The 16667-nt window shown below is 30.1% G+C and overlaps 1 protein-coding gene across 1 annotated transcript; it reads left to right on the forward strand.

The window, feature by feature from the left end:
- The first annotated feature begins 14443 nt into the window (after nucleotides 1–14443).
- LOC115229056 (potassium voltage-gated channel protein Shaker-like) lies at nucleotides 14444–15607 on the forward strand. Its single transcript, XM_029799480.1, has one exon. It carries the CDS (start codon nucleotides 14444–14446, stop codon nucleotides 15605–15607), a length of 1164 nt encoding a protein of 387 aa, XP_029655340.1.
- The last annotated feature ends 1060 nt before the right edge of the window (nucleotides 15608–16667 follow it).

Here is a 16667-nt window from a genome sequence, read left to right on the forward strand (position 1 = left end):
TGAAATAATAAACAGTATATATTTGTATTTTCCTAGTTGCTAATTATTGCTTAAATATTAAAATGATTGTTTGGTTTGCGAAAATCAAATAATTGTTTAATCAAGTATTAATAAACTTATTTCTATACAAAGAGGGTTTTTTTTTATTTAACCCAAGAATCACCAACAATTAATTGAGTTAAAAGTCCATTAAATCATAATAGGTCGTCGGTTAAAATGAGTTTTAATTCTATAATATTTTCTGTTGTTTTTAATTAGTGATTCATTTTATTAGAAAACGTTCAAACCGAAAAATAAATGAAAATATTAGTAAATAATGTTATGAAACTGAATTAATCTTTGAGATTTAAAAAAGCTGAGGGCAACAACTTTTTGATGGAAATTTTGTCTAATTCTTTTTCCTTATTACAATATGATTTCATTCAATATTTTCTCCAAACATTGAATATTAAAAATTGAATACCTCGATAATAAACTGCCGACACCGACCGCATGGAAATAAAAATTCAGACGTGTCACTTGATACATAAATTTGAGTAACTTTTCTATTTCCATTTGCCACGGCGGTGCAGATTGCATTCACTTCTGCACATATAGTAAGCCCATATGAAACGTTTTCAACATTGCATCCTGAAACAGTCTCAAATAACAAATAACCTGAATATATGGATTCGTCACTGCACAAGACCGCACACCCAACTCTGAATTTGCTATAAGGAGAATATGAGCGTTTCTTTATTCTTAGTGCCTCTGCAATTGCCAGGTGTGCTAAAAATTATACATTAAATATACATATCATTCTTATCACTTAATTTGAATAATATATACAAGATTTAAATATAACAGAGACCATAAAATATTTTAACTTGTTTAAGAGATATTTTAATTATATTGAAACATAAAGCCTAATAACAATTTGAAACTTTTTTGGTTTTTATCTACTTTCTTGGGGTGTAGCGTAAATTATGACCAAATCAGGATAATAGATTACACTGCCTTTAAATGTAATCAACTTGTTCTATGAGTCCTGGATTAAGATGATACAGAAAACTTTTCCTTTTTGTTTCTATTATGCATGTTTTAATAAAATTAAGATGCCATTTTGTACAGTGACTGTATATAATATACCAAGAGAGATCCTAAGGGACCGATCTCGTGAAGAGGTCGAATCACCTGAAAATAATTTTTTTTTAATTTTTTGGCTTGAAGGTTTTGGGGGACCTCATCATGTGAGTCGAGGACTTTCTGTTGTTCATTTTAACAAAAACGCAGAAAATAATTTTTTTTTAATTTTTTGGCTTGAAGGTTTTGGGGGACCTCATCATGTGAGTCGAGGACTTTCTTGTTGTTCATTTTAAAAAAACGCAGAAAATAATTTTTTTTTAATTTTTTGGCTTGAAGGTTTTGGGGGACCTCATCATGAGGTCAAATCACCTTCATTATCTCATGAATATCTTTTTAAGCTCTTTATTGATTTCATGTTCCTAAGGGACCGATCTCGTGAAGAGGTCGAATCACCTTCATTATCTCATCATATTTAACCTCTTTATTGATTTCATGTTCCTAAGGGACCGATCTCTTTGAAGAGTTTGAATTCATCTTCTTTATCTTACACATTTCCTTTTTTAGATATATAAGTGTACACGGACAGACAGACAGACAGACACACAACTTAGTGTTTTATATTATGTGCTCATTCGTACTGGATTCCACAGTCCGAGACGACACCGACCCTGAGAGGACACATTTACGATTATTAGAGGAAAACTCTCCACGGATTGTCTACAACTGTAACCACCAACACACCTGTCAGCTTCCACCGTCTGATCTAACACATACAGATCTCGGCAACAGCAAATGGTACGTCAAACTGAGACTCTCCCATCGATTCGGGCATGAAAAATAAATTAGAAACCATTCCAGGATCCTTTTTCACACTACTCGTGCTGGAACAACTATTCCCACTCTTCTGTTGTGGCATACATGTCGGAGAATTGGTAAAAGGAAGAGTAGCAGTGTCACAAAACGGTGGATTCAAAGGCAACTGAGTGTTTTGTTCAATGTGAGGTAAGAATGGCACCGTAAGTGAAGAATTCATGCAGTTAGGCAAGGAGTTGGGAGGGACTGGGGGTTCTTGGATGACGGAAGACATCAATGGAGGGACTGTGTTTAGAAGTGATGATTGGATCACTGAACAGGAAGACACAACGGATGGACTATAATTAGTTCGAATGGACAAAGATTCCTCTTGTTGGGTAACTACAGGCAAGTTGTAGTCAGACACAGAATTGCCACTCCTCATAAGCGAATCCCTTGTTTGGTTAAGGAATCCGCGGAGACATGGATGTTGTGTATTAGGCCTGGCAAATGGCTTATTGGACTCATTCAGTGCATTGGCCTTGGACAATGAACATTCCAATGACTTAATCCTGCCAACTTAGCACAGACGATTACTTATTAGACAGGTCGTGGATGGTCTGCTCATGTCGACCCACCACCAGTTGAGCACTCCTGTATCTTTCCTCCATCGTGTCTCTCTACAATTAGACCAATCTCGACATACTGCAGTCCGAACAGAGTTAATGAGGTCGTCGTACTCCTTAAGATGAGATCTACTCCTAACTCTCACAACAGTACAAGTGATTGGCTATCTTAACTTGACAATCCCTCAGTTGTAATTCGTTCTTATGTCTTTCCCTTTCCATCAATAATATTTCTGCTTTTTCCTCGTATATTTGACTAGACCTAACTATAAACAGACTACTTCATTGTAGAATTAAGAAGATCATTGGTGAGAGACAGTTTACTCTCCAACTGACACTTTTCTTTGGTGAGATCCTCCATTTGCCGGTCTCGGATTGAAAGTGTGTCCTCAGTCTCCTCCAATCGAACTAAAAGTAAACAGTGAGACCAACTTTGAAGAGTGCACTGAGATTGTTCACTCTGATTCAGTCTTTTAAGACAAGACAAATAATTTTCTCTTAATTCGTGAGGACAGAGCAGATCTTTCACCGTTTTTTTAAGATCAACCACGTCGTCGTCTCTCCCATCCACGAAATACTGAGACAATACATTCTCAATCAGCACTTCTTGTCTCTACACAATCAATTCACATAAACTACCTCCATGACTGCTTCTGATTTTTCCAATCTGCTCACATTGCTCATCAAACATTCGATTCTGTAGGTTTTTATTACGTAATAATACTCGTTGTCCTTTGATGTCAGTTGACTGTTCAATTCGCAGATTTTTTGAACCAATTCTTCATTTTTTGCGAGAATTTGATCAATCTCCAATTTTTTCAGAGAAGAGTGTCTTTATTTCATCCTTCTCACGTTGCTCGGCTTTATTTTGCTTTTCCAGGGATTCTAGGGAAGCTTCGAGCTGTTGGCAGTGGTCACGTGTTTGTTGGTTGTCCTCAGAAAGAGAGGAATTCTGTTCGTTTAAAATAAAGGGGATTTGAACCATTTCTTGTAGTTCGAGTATTTTTTCGTTCAGAGATTCGATTTGAGTCCCCAAATGTATAAATTCAAGTCGCTTATGGGCTAATTCCTTCTCAGCCTCGAGATATTTCACTTTAAAAAGTTAAAAGTAAGGAAAACCTCTACGGGAGTCTAAAAGATTTGAAAAAATCTTAGAATGTTAACAAAGATGGTTACTTTGGGGATTGACAGAAAAACAGTTAAGACCACCAAGCACAATATTGCACATATGGATGTGAATAACAGTCCTATCATCCATTGATCCATATTGGAGGTAATATACGAATTTTCTCCAATAAAATGATTCTTTTATTGAGTTTTATAAAATACTACTTTTATTATAACCCAGTTTCCAATTAAGTCGAATATATCCTTCGCATGTTTTAAAAAGGACATTTTTATTTCTTCGAAAACCAACAAAACCCAATTACACGTAAATTAGGGTTTTCGACATTTATTAAAATTAATTAGATAAAATATTATTCATAATTATATTAAATAATAGCTTTATTTTCTAACAATAATCAGAAAGGCCAGATAATTTTTCTTCGTCTCATAACGGTTCCTTTCTAAAAATAAAGTGTGTTTCTTGCACATGTGGAATTCATAACAGATATGGTCCTACAAAAGTTCTAATATCATCATTTCTCTTATTCCTTTTCTCCTAAACGAGGAATTTGATATCCTTGATTGAAACCCTCTGAGTGATCTTCCATAGCTATTTATCAAGTATAAGATTCATATTATTCCGAGACAAAATATTTAATCAATTTAATTATATATGATTTTTCAAGCTCTAACGTCTAAAGCGCAAAAGTTAGTTTCAAAGTCCTGAAAATTCGCATTTGAACCGCATATAAACAAGCATTAACGTTTTTAATGAAATCAAAAAAATATTTTTTTAAGAATCAAAGTTCTATTCGTAAATTGTTGTTTTCTGCCTGGAAGAGAAAAATATTTAACCATTTTTCGATAAAAAGAGTTGCTAATGACATTTTTCAACTTGCTATTGACATTTTCATGAATAACAAGACGCTTCCATACAGATAATCTACTTTCTATTTATTATTATCTGCATATTTTTTTTCTTAGTTCAATGTTAGTATTAATATTTCGCCTTGCTGGTATTTTCACAATTTGTTTCAGTTTGTAGTGAAAGTCTTTAAATCTAAACTTGAATAATTTGACTACGGTGGTGAAATAAATCTCAAATCGATAAAAAACGGTCAAAGATCTCTCCAAGTTCATTTTGTGGTTGAATATTCAAAATATCTTCAAAATCAAATAAAAACCGCAAAAAAAATTGGTAAATAATTGCGGAAAGCGGTTTAGTCAAGACTGCGGTGTATTTTCTAAAATGATTTGAATATTTTCTGAAAGCTTTTGATCTTAATTTGAACAGAAATATTGGGTTTAGACAGTATATTGAAAACTAGTGGCTTGTAATGCACTCTTTAATTTAAAATACAAAAGTAGTCTTTAAGATAGAAACAATAACTTGGTTTATTTTTTTAATTAGCGGTTATTAAAAAAGATTGGCATATCCTGATAAGAATGCGGATTTGGTTTTATAGTCTAAACTTGTATTGAAAGGATTTTTATAAAGCTTAAAAGATGAAATAATAAACAGTATATATTTGTATTTTCCTAGTTGCTAATTATTGCTTAAATATTAAAATGATTGTTTGGTTTGCGAAAATCAAATAATTGTTTAATCAAGTATTAATAAACTTATTTCTATACAAAGAGGGTTTTTTTTTATTTAACCCAAGAATCACCAACAATTAATTGAGTTAAAAGTCCATTAAATCTTAATAGGTCGTCGGTTTAAAATGAGTTTTAATTCTATAATATTTTCTGTTGTTTTTAATTAGTGATTCATTTTATTAGAAAACGTTCAAACCGAAAAATAAATGAAAATATTAGTAAATAATGTTATGAAACTGAATTAATCTTTGAGATTTAAAAAAGCTGAGGGCAACAACTTTTTGATGGAAATTTTGTCTAATTCTTTTTCCTTATTAACAGATATGATTTCAATATTTTCTCCAAACATTGAATATTAAAAACTGAATACCTCGATAATAAACTGCCGACACCGACCGCATGGAAATAAAAATTCAGACGTGTCACTTGATACATAAATTTGAGTAACTTTTCTATTTCCATTTGCCACGGCGGTGCAGATTGCATTCACTTCTGCACATATAGTAAGCCCATATGAAACGTTTTCAACATTGCATCCTGAAACAGTCTCAAATAACAAATAACCTGAATATATGGATTCGTCACTGCACAAGACCGCACACCCAACTCTGAATTTGCTATAAGGAGAATATGAGCGTTCCTTTATTCTTAGTGCCTCTGCAATTGCCAGGTGTGCTAAAAATTATACATTAAATATACATATCATTCTTATCACTTAATTTGAATAATATATACAAGATTTAAATATAACAGAGACCATAAAATATTTTAACTTGTTTAAGAGATATTTTAATTATATTGAAACATAAAGCCTAATAACAATTTGAAACTTTTTTGGTTTTTATCTACTTTCTTGGGGTGTAGCGTAAATTATGACCAAATCAGGATAATAGATTACACTGCCTTTAAATGTAATCAACTTGTTCTATGAGTCCTGGATTAAGATGATACAGAAAACTTTTCCTTTTTGTTTCTATTATGCATGTTTTAATAAAATTAAGATGCCATTTTGTACAGTGACTGTATATAATATACCAAAAAAATATACGTTTATTTATGAAAGAAAAGCATTAGGAGCATTGAATCGCTTTATCGCCGACCTGATTCTGTAGAGTTTTCAGTCATAAAAAATCGGATTTATCGTTTCAAAAACGAGCAAAGATCCACAGAAAAATTATGAGATTTTCCATAGAATATTGGTGGCCATTCTACCTAAGAAGAATCCTCAAGCTTCCCCTTGCTTAAACCTCCTTTCTCGACATTTTCGATTTTTTAATTCATATTAATATTTTATAAATATTTTAATATTTGTAATATAATTTAATCTCCATCGCAATATGAAAAATGAATAAAAGTCAACTTGAACAGCTAAAAATTAAAACTTTAGAAGTAATATTCGAATTTACTAATTTATCATTTTTCTTAAAAAACATTTTAAGGAAGATAAAAACCATGTCTGGAAATTTTTGAAGTCTTTGCAGAACGATACACCTGATATGACAAGACTTATAAGCCAGATCGTCACCGGGTTTTATTTGAATTGACAAATAGCTTTAATAGAGAAAAAGGACATTCTTCTGGAAGCACAAATAATTTGATGAACGAAATATCTCATCTAAAGTCAATAATTCAAGAAATGACTTTATCGTCTGAAAAGCTTAAAACCGAAAACATTTCATTAAGAAAAAAGTATAGTGAAGATACTGAATGTAGAAATGATGAAATGAAAAATATGGACCAAGAATTGCTTAGGACAAGAACGAGATGTAATGAACTGAATTTAGTTATAAAAAATTTGAAGTTTCTAAATGCATGAATTTAAAATTTCAGTAAAGAAATTAAAAAAAGTAAGGAATCTTATAAAAATGTTGAAAACTCAAAAAATGAAGAAATATGTCTAGAAAATTGTCTGACTGTCAAAAACCGAGAAATTTCTGCACTTTCACAATCTAATCAAAGAATTCGCGCTTTGTTAAAATCTGTGAAAAAAGAAAACAAATTACTTTCTGATCAATTAAATCTTAGTTGCGACGAAAGACTGTAACAGTGTAACTTTAAAACTTTTAGAGTAAACAATAATAATAAACTCAAATATTCAAATAAGAAACAACATAGACAAGAAATATATAAAAAATTCGAAGATGAGATAAATCAGTTACAGATTATTCAAGAACAAAATAAGAGTCTTAGTGAAATAAAGTATATTTACCGTTATTATATGCCTAGTTTCACTTTAAACCAAAACATTGACTGTCTTACGCTCAAAAATGTGGAATTACAGTCTAAAATTCACGAACTCATTTTCTCTAAACAGAAAATAAAATCTGGTAAAGTTTTGACTCATAAAAGTAGAATTTGATCATTTAAATCACAAATTGAAAGCAGCCAATGAGAGGAATATAGAATTCTCAAATCAGATTACTTTAAATCAAGAAAAATTCTCTAAACATTCAAGACAAGTAAAATAACTAATAACACGTCAGGAACAACTAAAGATAAGTCAACTCAAACAAAACTTGAATGAAATGCGGACTCAGTCTCAGGCAGTTTCGGGACATTTTGAGTAAGTTCATAGTCAAGATAAAATCAAGGACATTGGTAATAAAGGCCAAGAAGCAATGTTCGCAAAACAAAAATAATCAAATAATTATAAAGCAAATGTACCTAGAAAATGAGGAGTATAGTTAAAAATATAAACATTAGAAATAAACGGGAAATAAAATCACTGAAGGAGAAGATTACAGATTTGGTATTCTGATTAAATCATAACCAAATAGCAGAAACAGCGGTCAAATTATCCTAAACGAATTTATTTGACCAAAAAAGGTCCAGAACCAGTCACAAAATCACGTGGAGTGTCGCCAATGAAAATCAAAGTTCGCAGAAACACTCAAATTCTCAATGCAAAAAAACAATATAACACTGTTTTGCGATTCAACGGAAGTCTGCGATTCCAGGTATTGATATTATTGATTATTGTAGATTTACGAATTGAGAACTAGCAAAATGAGTCTCGAGAAATCATACGAAACGGTTTGTTGTCAAAATCGCAATCTCTTGACAAAGTTAAACGTATATCGAGAAAAATGGAAAGTTCGTGTCAGAAACGAATCAATAATTAATCACTTACATTGTCAAAAGTTTTGCACAAAAAATAACAATTTACGCTTGAACAAGTCAATTGAACCCCAAAGATTGGTAATTGAATTAACTTTTGACTTTTAAGAGCATGAACAAAAGTCAGTCAAAATTAGTTTTACAGCTAAAGACAAAAATAAAACAACTACAAAAAAATTTGGCAATTTCTAACAAAAGTCAGCATAACTTGAAATCAAAGTATTTTTACAAATATAACGATATGAGAATTAATGATTATTCTAAAGTAAACCAGCTATTTCAAGAAACAAGGTCAAAGTTGATTTCAGCTCACACGATTATTAAAAAATTAGAAAATGAAAAGGTATGATTACATCAGAAATTGTACAGAAAGATATTAAGAAGCTTCATTCCGATGAGATAAAAAATAAATTCAAAGCGAAAATAACGATAGATTCTTTGAGAACGTCAATAAAAATGCTAATTGAAGAACGCAATCAACAACGAGCAAGTATTTACGCGGCAAACGAAAAATTAGAAAAACTAGTATTTTGTAATTAAAAAATTTAGAAAAACTCTATGGAACAGAACGAAAGAAACTATCAAGAATTTAAAACAAATTTAAATAAGAACAGAAAACATTCTCCAATTCAAAAAAATATTGGGTTAAATACAGAATTGTTAAACGATGAAACTGATCAACTCAAAAATTTTATAAAAGTAACAAAAATAATAATTTTAAAGAAAATATTTCAATATTTCGACTCTCAGCTGTCACAAAAGTCGGCCAATTTGCCAAATATAGCAATTGATTCCACCACGAGTTTACGAGCATTGACAATTTTGGGCTTCTCCCATTTTGATTTTAACAAATTTGCGAATTCTGGGACAAATAAATCGGAAAATGTAAATAAAACTTAAATTTAAAAATATAAGGATTCTAAAACCAATTATGAAAATGAAGCCGACCGTATAATAAAAATTAAAAAAGATGACGACATGGTTAATTGTCTCTGGAAATTAACACTCAAAGGTTTTGATGAGATTAAATAATGCACAAATTTTGTTTTTTAAATGATACATTGTTTGATCTTATTTGTGTTTAAAGTATATATTTTGATTTAATAAACAAGGAAAGTGATTTTTTATATTGATATTAATATTAAAAAAAGTTTAAGCTAGGTGTAAAATTATCTCAATAATTTAATATCAAATACATGGTGTATGTGTTTTTCGAATACTTGAAATGTGTGTATCAATTTGTTTGTTATTTGTGACCTCTATTAAGAAAATAGTTTTTTGTTATATATTCAAAGCATTATTTTAGATGGTTTAATTATAAAAATTAATTAACAAATAAATTATAAAATTAATTTATTTTATGGTTGTTGGTCATTATGTATACAGGAAGAAAATTTAACGAAGAAATATTCAATCAAAGTCTATTGGGTCAATTTAAAATGAGTCAAATAATTTAGAAATTGCATCATCTGAAATAGAACAAGTCCTAGACACTCAACTACGGACTCTCCTTGAGCATGTAGATCTGCCGGGTTTATTATTTTATAAATACTCCTTCTACTGTTTTGACCAAATAATTAAACTCATTGAAACTGGATTTGAAATTCCCAAACAGAGCTATCAAAAAATATTCAAAATTATCAAAATCAGTTTATTCAATCTCAAACATACCGGAAAATCTCAAATTCACCAATACGATATGCCCTGTCAATTCCGTGAGGTTTGAGTAGTTAAATCACTAAAACAGTGCGTTTATGATTTTCTGATTATTTTTCTCGACAAATCAAAAATTCACTGCCCGGAATGTTTGGATCTGGATTTTATATCCTCAGTTTAGTCACAATTTGTATCAAAGGTTGTTTTTGGATTCCAATCTTCCATCAAACAAGATTCAGAAAAACTTCAGAGAGTCCTTCATCGAATTTACATTTTATTTCCAAAACATCGACGTTTTATCAGGGAAAAAATCGCTCAAGTCCTTTCTGGGTATGGTTACATTCATAAATTGTTTTTTTAGGTGCTGTTACTTAGAAAATGAAGTTTTTGAAGGAATTTCAGAGTTGTTGGGATTTCTTTCGAGGTTTTTTGTCTCAAACACAAGCACAGTGTCGTTAACGGATTTTTGATTCCTCTGAAGAATGAGCACAGAGAATATTTTTTTAAATATATTCTGCCTCTCCATAGAAATGATAAATTGGTCTTTTTCTTTGAGAGTCTGAAGTATTGCGTAACTCAATTTGCGCTGAAAGATCGACGATTGTGTTCCAACGTAAGCTGAATCGTTTAAATATAGGTTCTGAGAACTCTGGTCAGATTCTGGCCAAGAAGTGACAGTTCTAAAGAGGTTATATTTTCATTATTCTTGGTAGTTAGTGTTTTTAGAGGAGGTTTTTGATATCCTCAATCTAGTTAGTTCCGAACAGTTTAGGGATGTGGCTGATGTGTTATTGTCCCGTCTTGCTTTGTGTGTGTCGTCACTACATTGTCAAGTGGCTGAGAAGGCTCTTTTTATGTGGCAAGAAGAGCACTTTATTCGACTAATCTCCACTAATGCTGATTTGTCGATACCAGCCTTTCTTCCGGCTATTGAAAAACTCAAGACTCATTGGAATTGGTTTCTACGTTTAACTCAAGTGGCAGTAATATTCAAATACTTGGCATTTTCGCTTTGAAAGTTCTCATTCAGTCGGATCAGATTCTGTATGACAAATATTACCGATCTTACGTGCAGCTACTTGAATCGTTTTTATTAGTCTTTATTTTAAAGTAAGGAGGAAAAGAACAGGATTAGAATGCAAAAATGGGAGCAGATAGAAGAAATGGCAAGGAAGAACAGCATTGATGTATTCTATATTCTTAATTATCTCATAGTTTCAGCAATGATATGTTTTTGCAAAATTTTTAAATAAGTCATTTTTAATTGACGTTTATTTAACTACAATAAACGTTTATAAGAAAGTGTTCCAAAAAATAAGCGAAGGATAAAATTCCAAAATGTGTATTGAAGATAAGATAAGTCTCCAAACACTAGTTTTGTCAAATTAGAGACTAGGACCACCTTTAATAATTTTAGATAAATACATTTTAAATGGTAAAAATTACTATAATTCCAATAAACTAGGTTAAAGTCTTTTTTTTATAAAACTTGACGAGATGATCAATAGTACAGCATTTAATACCTATAAATACAAAATTTAAAAACACCATTAATATTTTTCGGAAGATTGTCTCGACTACCTTTAATAAGCCACAAATCCTGTTTATCAATCTTTTCCTTTTCCACGTATTTGAGGGTGAAATTGACAATAAAATCAGTAAAACTTGAACTATACAAACCAAATATAAACCCGGCAAATCGACATGCTTTGTGATTCCCATATTCGCTGACCAGTTTTCTAAACAAGCATTATAACCCAAATGTACATCCGACAGTCCGAAGTGATAAACCGTATTATCTCTCGTGCGATAAAACTAGACTTTTTCAATTCATCCAATATGATTATCACTAATTTGACATTCAGTCAACAACTTGCAAGGGGGATGACAATAATACTGTCCACTGAGGATATCATGTCGCCATGCTTACCTGACCGTTCCAATAACGAGAACAATGTGAATACCACTATTTTGGGCCTCCGAAGACCGCCTTCGGTCATACGAATCTACCAAAGCATTAATAACGATACACTCTCGTAGCTTTTCCCCAACACTTCCATGATAGAGCTTCTTTTTGTAGCCGCTGTGAATATCCCCGGAAACTTAGGGGAAGAATGTCCAACTTCATTTAATAAAAAATCTACATATTCTTTAATAATTACATAATAATCTTTTAAATTTCTCAGCTTGGGTGATTTGGTGATTTATTTCTTCATCGTTGAAAAGGGCAGTAGCAACTTGCGTAAAAAAGGCAACTCCTGAGTAAAGCAGACTGATATAATCCATTTTCAGTTCAGGGTCTTCACTTATGTGTTCTCTGCATAAAAATATGATATTGTGGTAACAAATTGTCCACACTTCCGGTATAAATTGTTCAAAATTTAAAGAATTTAATATTTTTATACATTTTTGCTCGATCCTATGTTAGTTTAGGGGATTTAAACTCAATTCGTTTTGATATTAGTTCAGAGTCAAATAACTTTTTAGGGTCTTGTCCACATGCTTCACTGTTTGCTTCAAATGTGTGTAGTAATTCTAAAAGCCTAAAAATAACACGCGTTTGATACTCTTTGTTGTTTGGATATAGATAAAAACTCATTCAATAAATTATAATATGCCCTTATTGTTTCAGTTTATACTCGAATAAAAATACAGTTATTAATGACATAATGTAGGATGATAAACTGAATGCAATAATTTTAAAATAATGAACCACAAAAGATAAGTTGGTTAAAAATTAATATTTATTATATAATCAATTTAAAACATTAAAAACTATTCGATGTTGCAGAATATGATCCTTCATTAACATCTTCGCATAATATTTCATTTGGTAAATTTTATGTCTAAAAATTCTTGGTCGTTAATCTGGTTTTCTAATCTAACCTTTTTGAAATTGAGGTACAATTTTTTTGTTACCTTAACGTCACACGAAATCTGATTTAAATGTTTAAAGCAATTTTGAATTGTGCTCATTGTCACATCATACGATAAATCACAATAAACTATTGCATTAGCCACAGTAATTTTATGATTAAAAGATATCTGCGCCGTTTTCGACCATATTACTGATTTTATTTAGTTTATATTTTGAAAAATGAGTTTTAAAGGATTTTATAATCCCCAAATCAATAGGTTGAAAATTCTCCATAGCAGTTTTAAATTAATTCAATGTTTTTTGGAATATAAGCAGTTTGGTGAGCAGAGAATTTATCGATCAATCAGAGTATCTTTGTTCTCTTACTTATTATCTCATGATCTCAATCATAAAACCAAGAACTAAAAATCTGCCTTGTCATCCAAGCCTTTCTAAAAGATCTGCAGTCAACGATTGATTTTGGATTAAAATTTTTGAAATAGGGAGGGGCTTTAAACTTTCCAATCACGATTGGTTTTTGTTTTATTGAACAAGTAAATTTACAGCATCGCATAATTGAAAGACGGTCAACATATAAAACAGTAAAGTCCTTCTTGTTTTTTGGAAATGTTTTCTAAATAATGTTCTTGATTTAATTTTTTTTAATTCTTCCAGCCACTCAATCGATGGTTTAAAATTATCAACTTTTAACTCTTCGAAATTTTTTTGGCTTTTTAAATAATAATCCGTTAACGACACTGTGCTTATGTTTGAGACAAATTTCACCTCTAGCTTCCATTTTTCAATTTAAATAATAATGCTATCATTTCATATTTCAAATTTAATTGTCTTTTATTTGTTGAATTCAATTTTGTAATATCCGAAATTTTTTCAGCGTTTTTTAAAATATAACTTACCCTTCTTGTCGCAATTCGTGTTTTAAATTTATTGGAAAGCCGACCAGGAATATTATAACAGGACCTGTTTTTATTACTTTGACGATAAGTTATAATTCCATCCTTTTGTTCTCTGGTTAATCTAGTATATTTAGTCTATTTAGGAACATTAAATCTTTACAAGCCATTTTTGGTGCACTGAAAATTAATAATTTTTCTTTGAATCACAATTATCATTAAGCGAAAACTTGTTATATTTTTATTTTTCGACTCCTACTAATAAATTAAAGTAAAATTGTTTCCAGCAACAACATTAAGACCGTAAATATGAAGTTTTATTTAATTCATAGCATTAATTGTTCATATGAAAATAAAATATTAATAATTATATTATATATTAAAAATCAATTAAATCAAATTAGCTTATTCAAAAACATCTTTAATCCTTTTCTATACCAATTAGTAATACATAAACGTATACTTTTTGTATAAATTTTATTTTTCTCCTATATAATTTTATTCATTCAACCAGATCTCGTTTTTGATATTGCATGTGTAAACAAATTTAATATTATCCGTTTCCTTGTCAAATTTGCTGACTTTGGGAATTATTGATCATTGATTAACAGTTACTATAACGTTTTGACGTTAATAAATATAAAGTATCAATTAACGAATAATTCATACAGGTTGATAGCTTATATTAAAAAATAATTTTTTGACAATAAATGCCAAATATAGTCTCTATTAATATTAGTGGACGAAAATTTGAACTTTCTGCAATTTACTTTAAACAATTTCCTACAACATTATTGGGAAATCCATTGAAAATAAATAAATATTTTGATTTGAGTAAAAACGAATATTTTTTTGACCGACATCGAGACAGTTTTGAAGGAATTATATATTATTATCAAAGTAATGGGAAACTAAAAAAACCAGAAAATGTCGACTTGGATATATTCACAAAAGAAGTAGAATTTTTTGAAATTGATCGTCGATCGATCGAAAATATGTATGCTGATGAAGGAAACTTTCCATATTATGCTCCTAAAAAAATAAATATTCCAGAAAATAGTGTTTTGCGATTTGTGTGGATAGCTTTGAAGTTTCCTTATTTATCTATGAGTGGGAAGATTATTAGAATATTTTCGAATTTTGTAATTTTACTTTCCATTGCAAATTTATGTTTGCGTACTTACCCACAAAATAGTATAAGCATAGAAAGTATTTCCAAAATTGATTATATTTTTGCAAATGAAGTTTTATTTACATCGTATTTTACACTTGAAATGATTATTCGTTTATTTTTATTTCATACAATCATTTCCGAATGTTTTTCTGGAAAATTCATAATTGACATTTTAAGCATATTACCATTATACATACAAACCATTTTTGAACTAATATATGAGAATGGATTAATCAAACACAGTATACTTTATTCCATTAATCAGATTTGTCTAGTAATTCAAATATTTCGAATATTCAAGTTTTCAAATAATTTGATTTCTCTAGGAATACTAAGGAAAACAATGCTTTATTCACTTGAAAGTCTGACACAAATGTTACTTTATTTTATGGTTGCAATTCTTTTTTATTCGTCGTTAATTTATTATGCGGAATACACTAATTCCAATAGTGAGTTTGATAGCATTCCGGATGCATTTTGGTGGGCTATTATTACGTTGACAACTGTTGGCTATGGAGATAAGCGACCGTTAGGAATTTATGGAAAAATGATAGCAAGTCTGTGCTCTCTTTCTGGAATATTAATTATATCATTCCCAATTCCAGTGATAATTTCTAAATTTACATTTTTTTATGAGAAAAAATCTAAAACGACATCAGTACAGTGCAAAAAATTGAAAGAGCTTCTTAATATCTATTGAATTCTTTGTTTTAAATAAATTAAAATTGTTATTTTACTTAAATCATTTTAAGATTATCTTTATTTGAAAATGTCTTAATGTCACAAAAATCCAGTCGTGTAAGGGATTGTTGTATCAACGCTAAGATTATCTCCTATTTCCCTTATTTATTTAATTATTGGTTTTTTGAATAGAATAAGTTTATTAGATATGGATAGGTACTTATTTCAATGCATTATTACACTAAGCATAGAATAAAATACATGAATCCACGTGAATTAACTAAGCTTATGATTTTTAAAAGAAATAAATCATGGACGCTCATTTTCTTCCAATGTTACAAAAATAATATTGGGCTATAAGTCGTGGCTAAAAAACAAGAAGAAAGTCTTTAAAGAAGAAATTCCCAGCTAAGAAAGAGATTTGAATGGGGAATATCTATTTGGGGAAGATTATAGATTGGAGTATGGGAAAGTTGATGTATTTTTTGACTCCTAAAAATCAAATGGCTTAGTAGAAATCTAACCATTTATGCGTTTGACGTCATTGTGAATCACCTCTTGGTGAAATTTGAACGCTTCTTGGATTCTATAACTAAGAAACTTTTGCTCTCTTTCAATTTCAGATCTCTTGCCAGTAACTGAGCGAGTACATTTTTTAACATGATTTTTTTAAAGTAATGACATTTTATATAATAAAATTTTATAGTTTAATTTCAACTCTTATGATCTTAGTCATTTTCAATTGTCAAAATAAAAAAAATTAAATCACTATGGAATCCATTGATGATTTTGATAGTATCTACTTAACTAAAAATTATAATTTAGGAATTGAAAATGAATTTAAATTAAGAAAATTGGAAAATCAAAAATACAATAACCTATGTACTGTTGAAGATGCCAGTTTTTAATTGCATGTCTTTTACATGTAGATATTGTTTCAAGTGACGAAATAAGTGAAAAGGAAATGACTCCATGGGAAAAATGGTATATAAAAAAACAAAAAGAAAACGATAAATTAAAATCAGAAAAGCTTAAAAACAAAATAAAACAACAAGAAATAATGAAAAAAGAACAAGAAT

This window comes from Octopus sinensis, unplaced genomic scaffold (genome assembly GCF_006345805.1).
Source record: "Octopus sinensis unplaced genomic scaffold, ASM634580v1 Contig11667, whole genome shotgun sequence".
Lineage (NCBI taxonomy): Eukaryota > Metazoa > Mollusca > Cephalopoda > Octopoda > Octopodidae > Octopus > Octopus sinensis.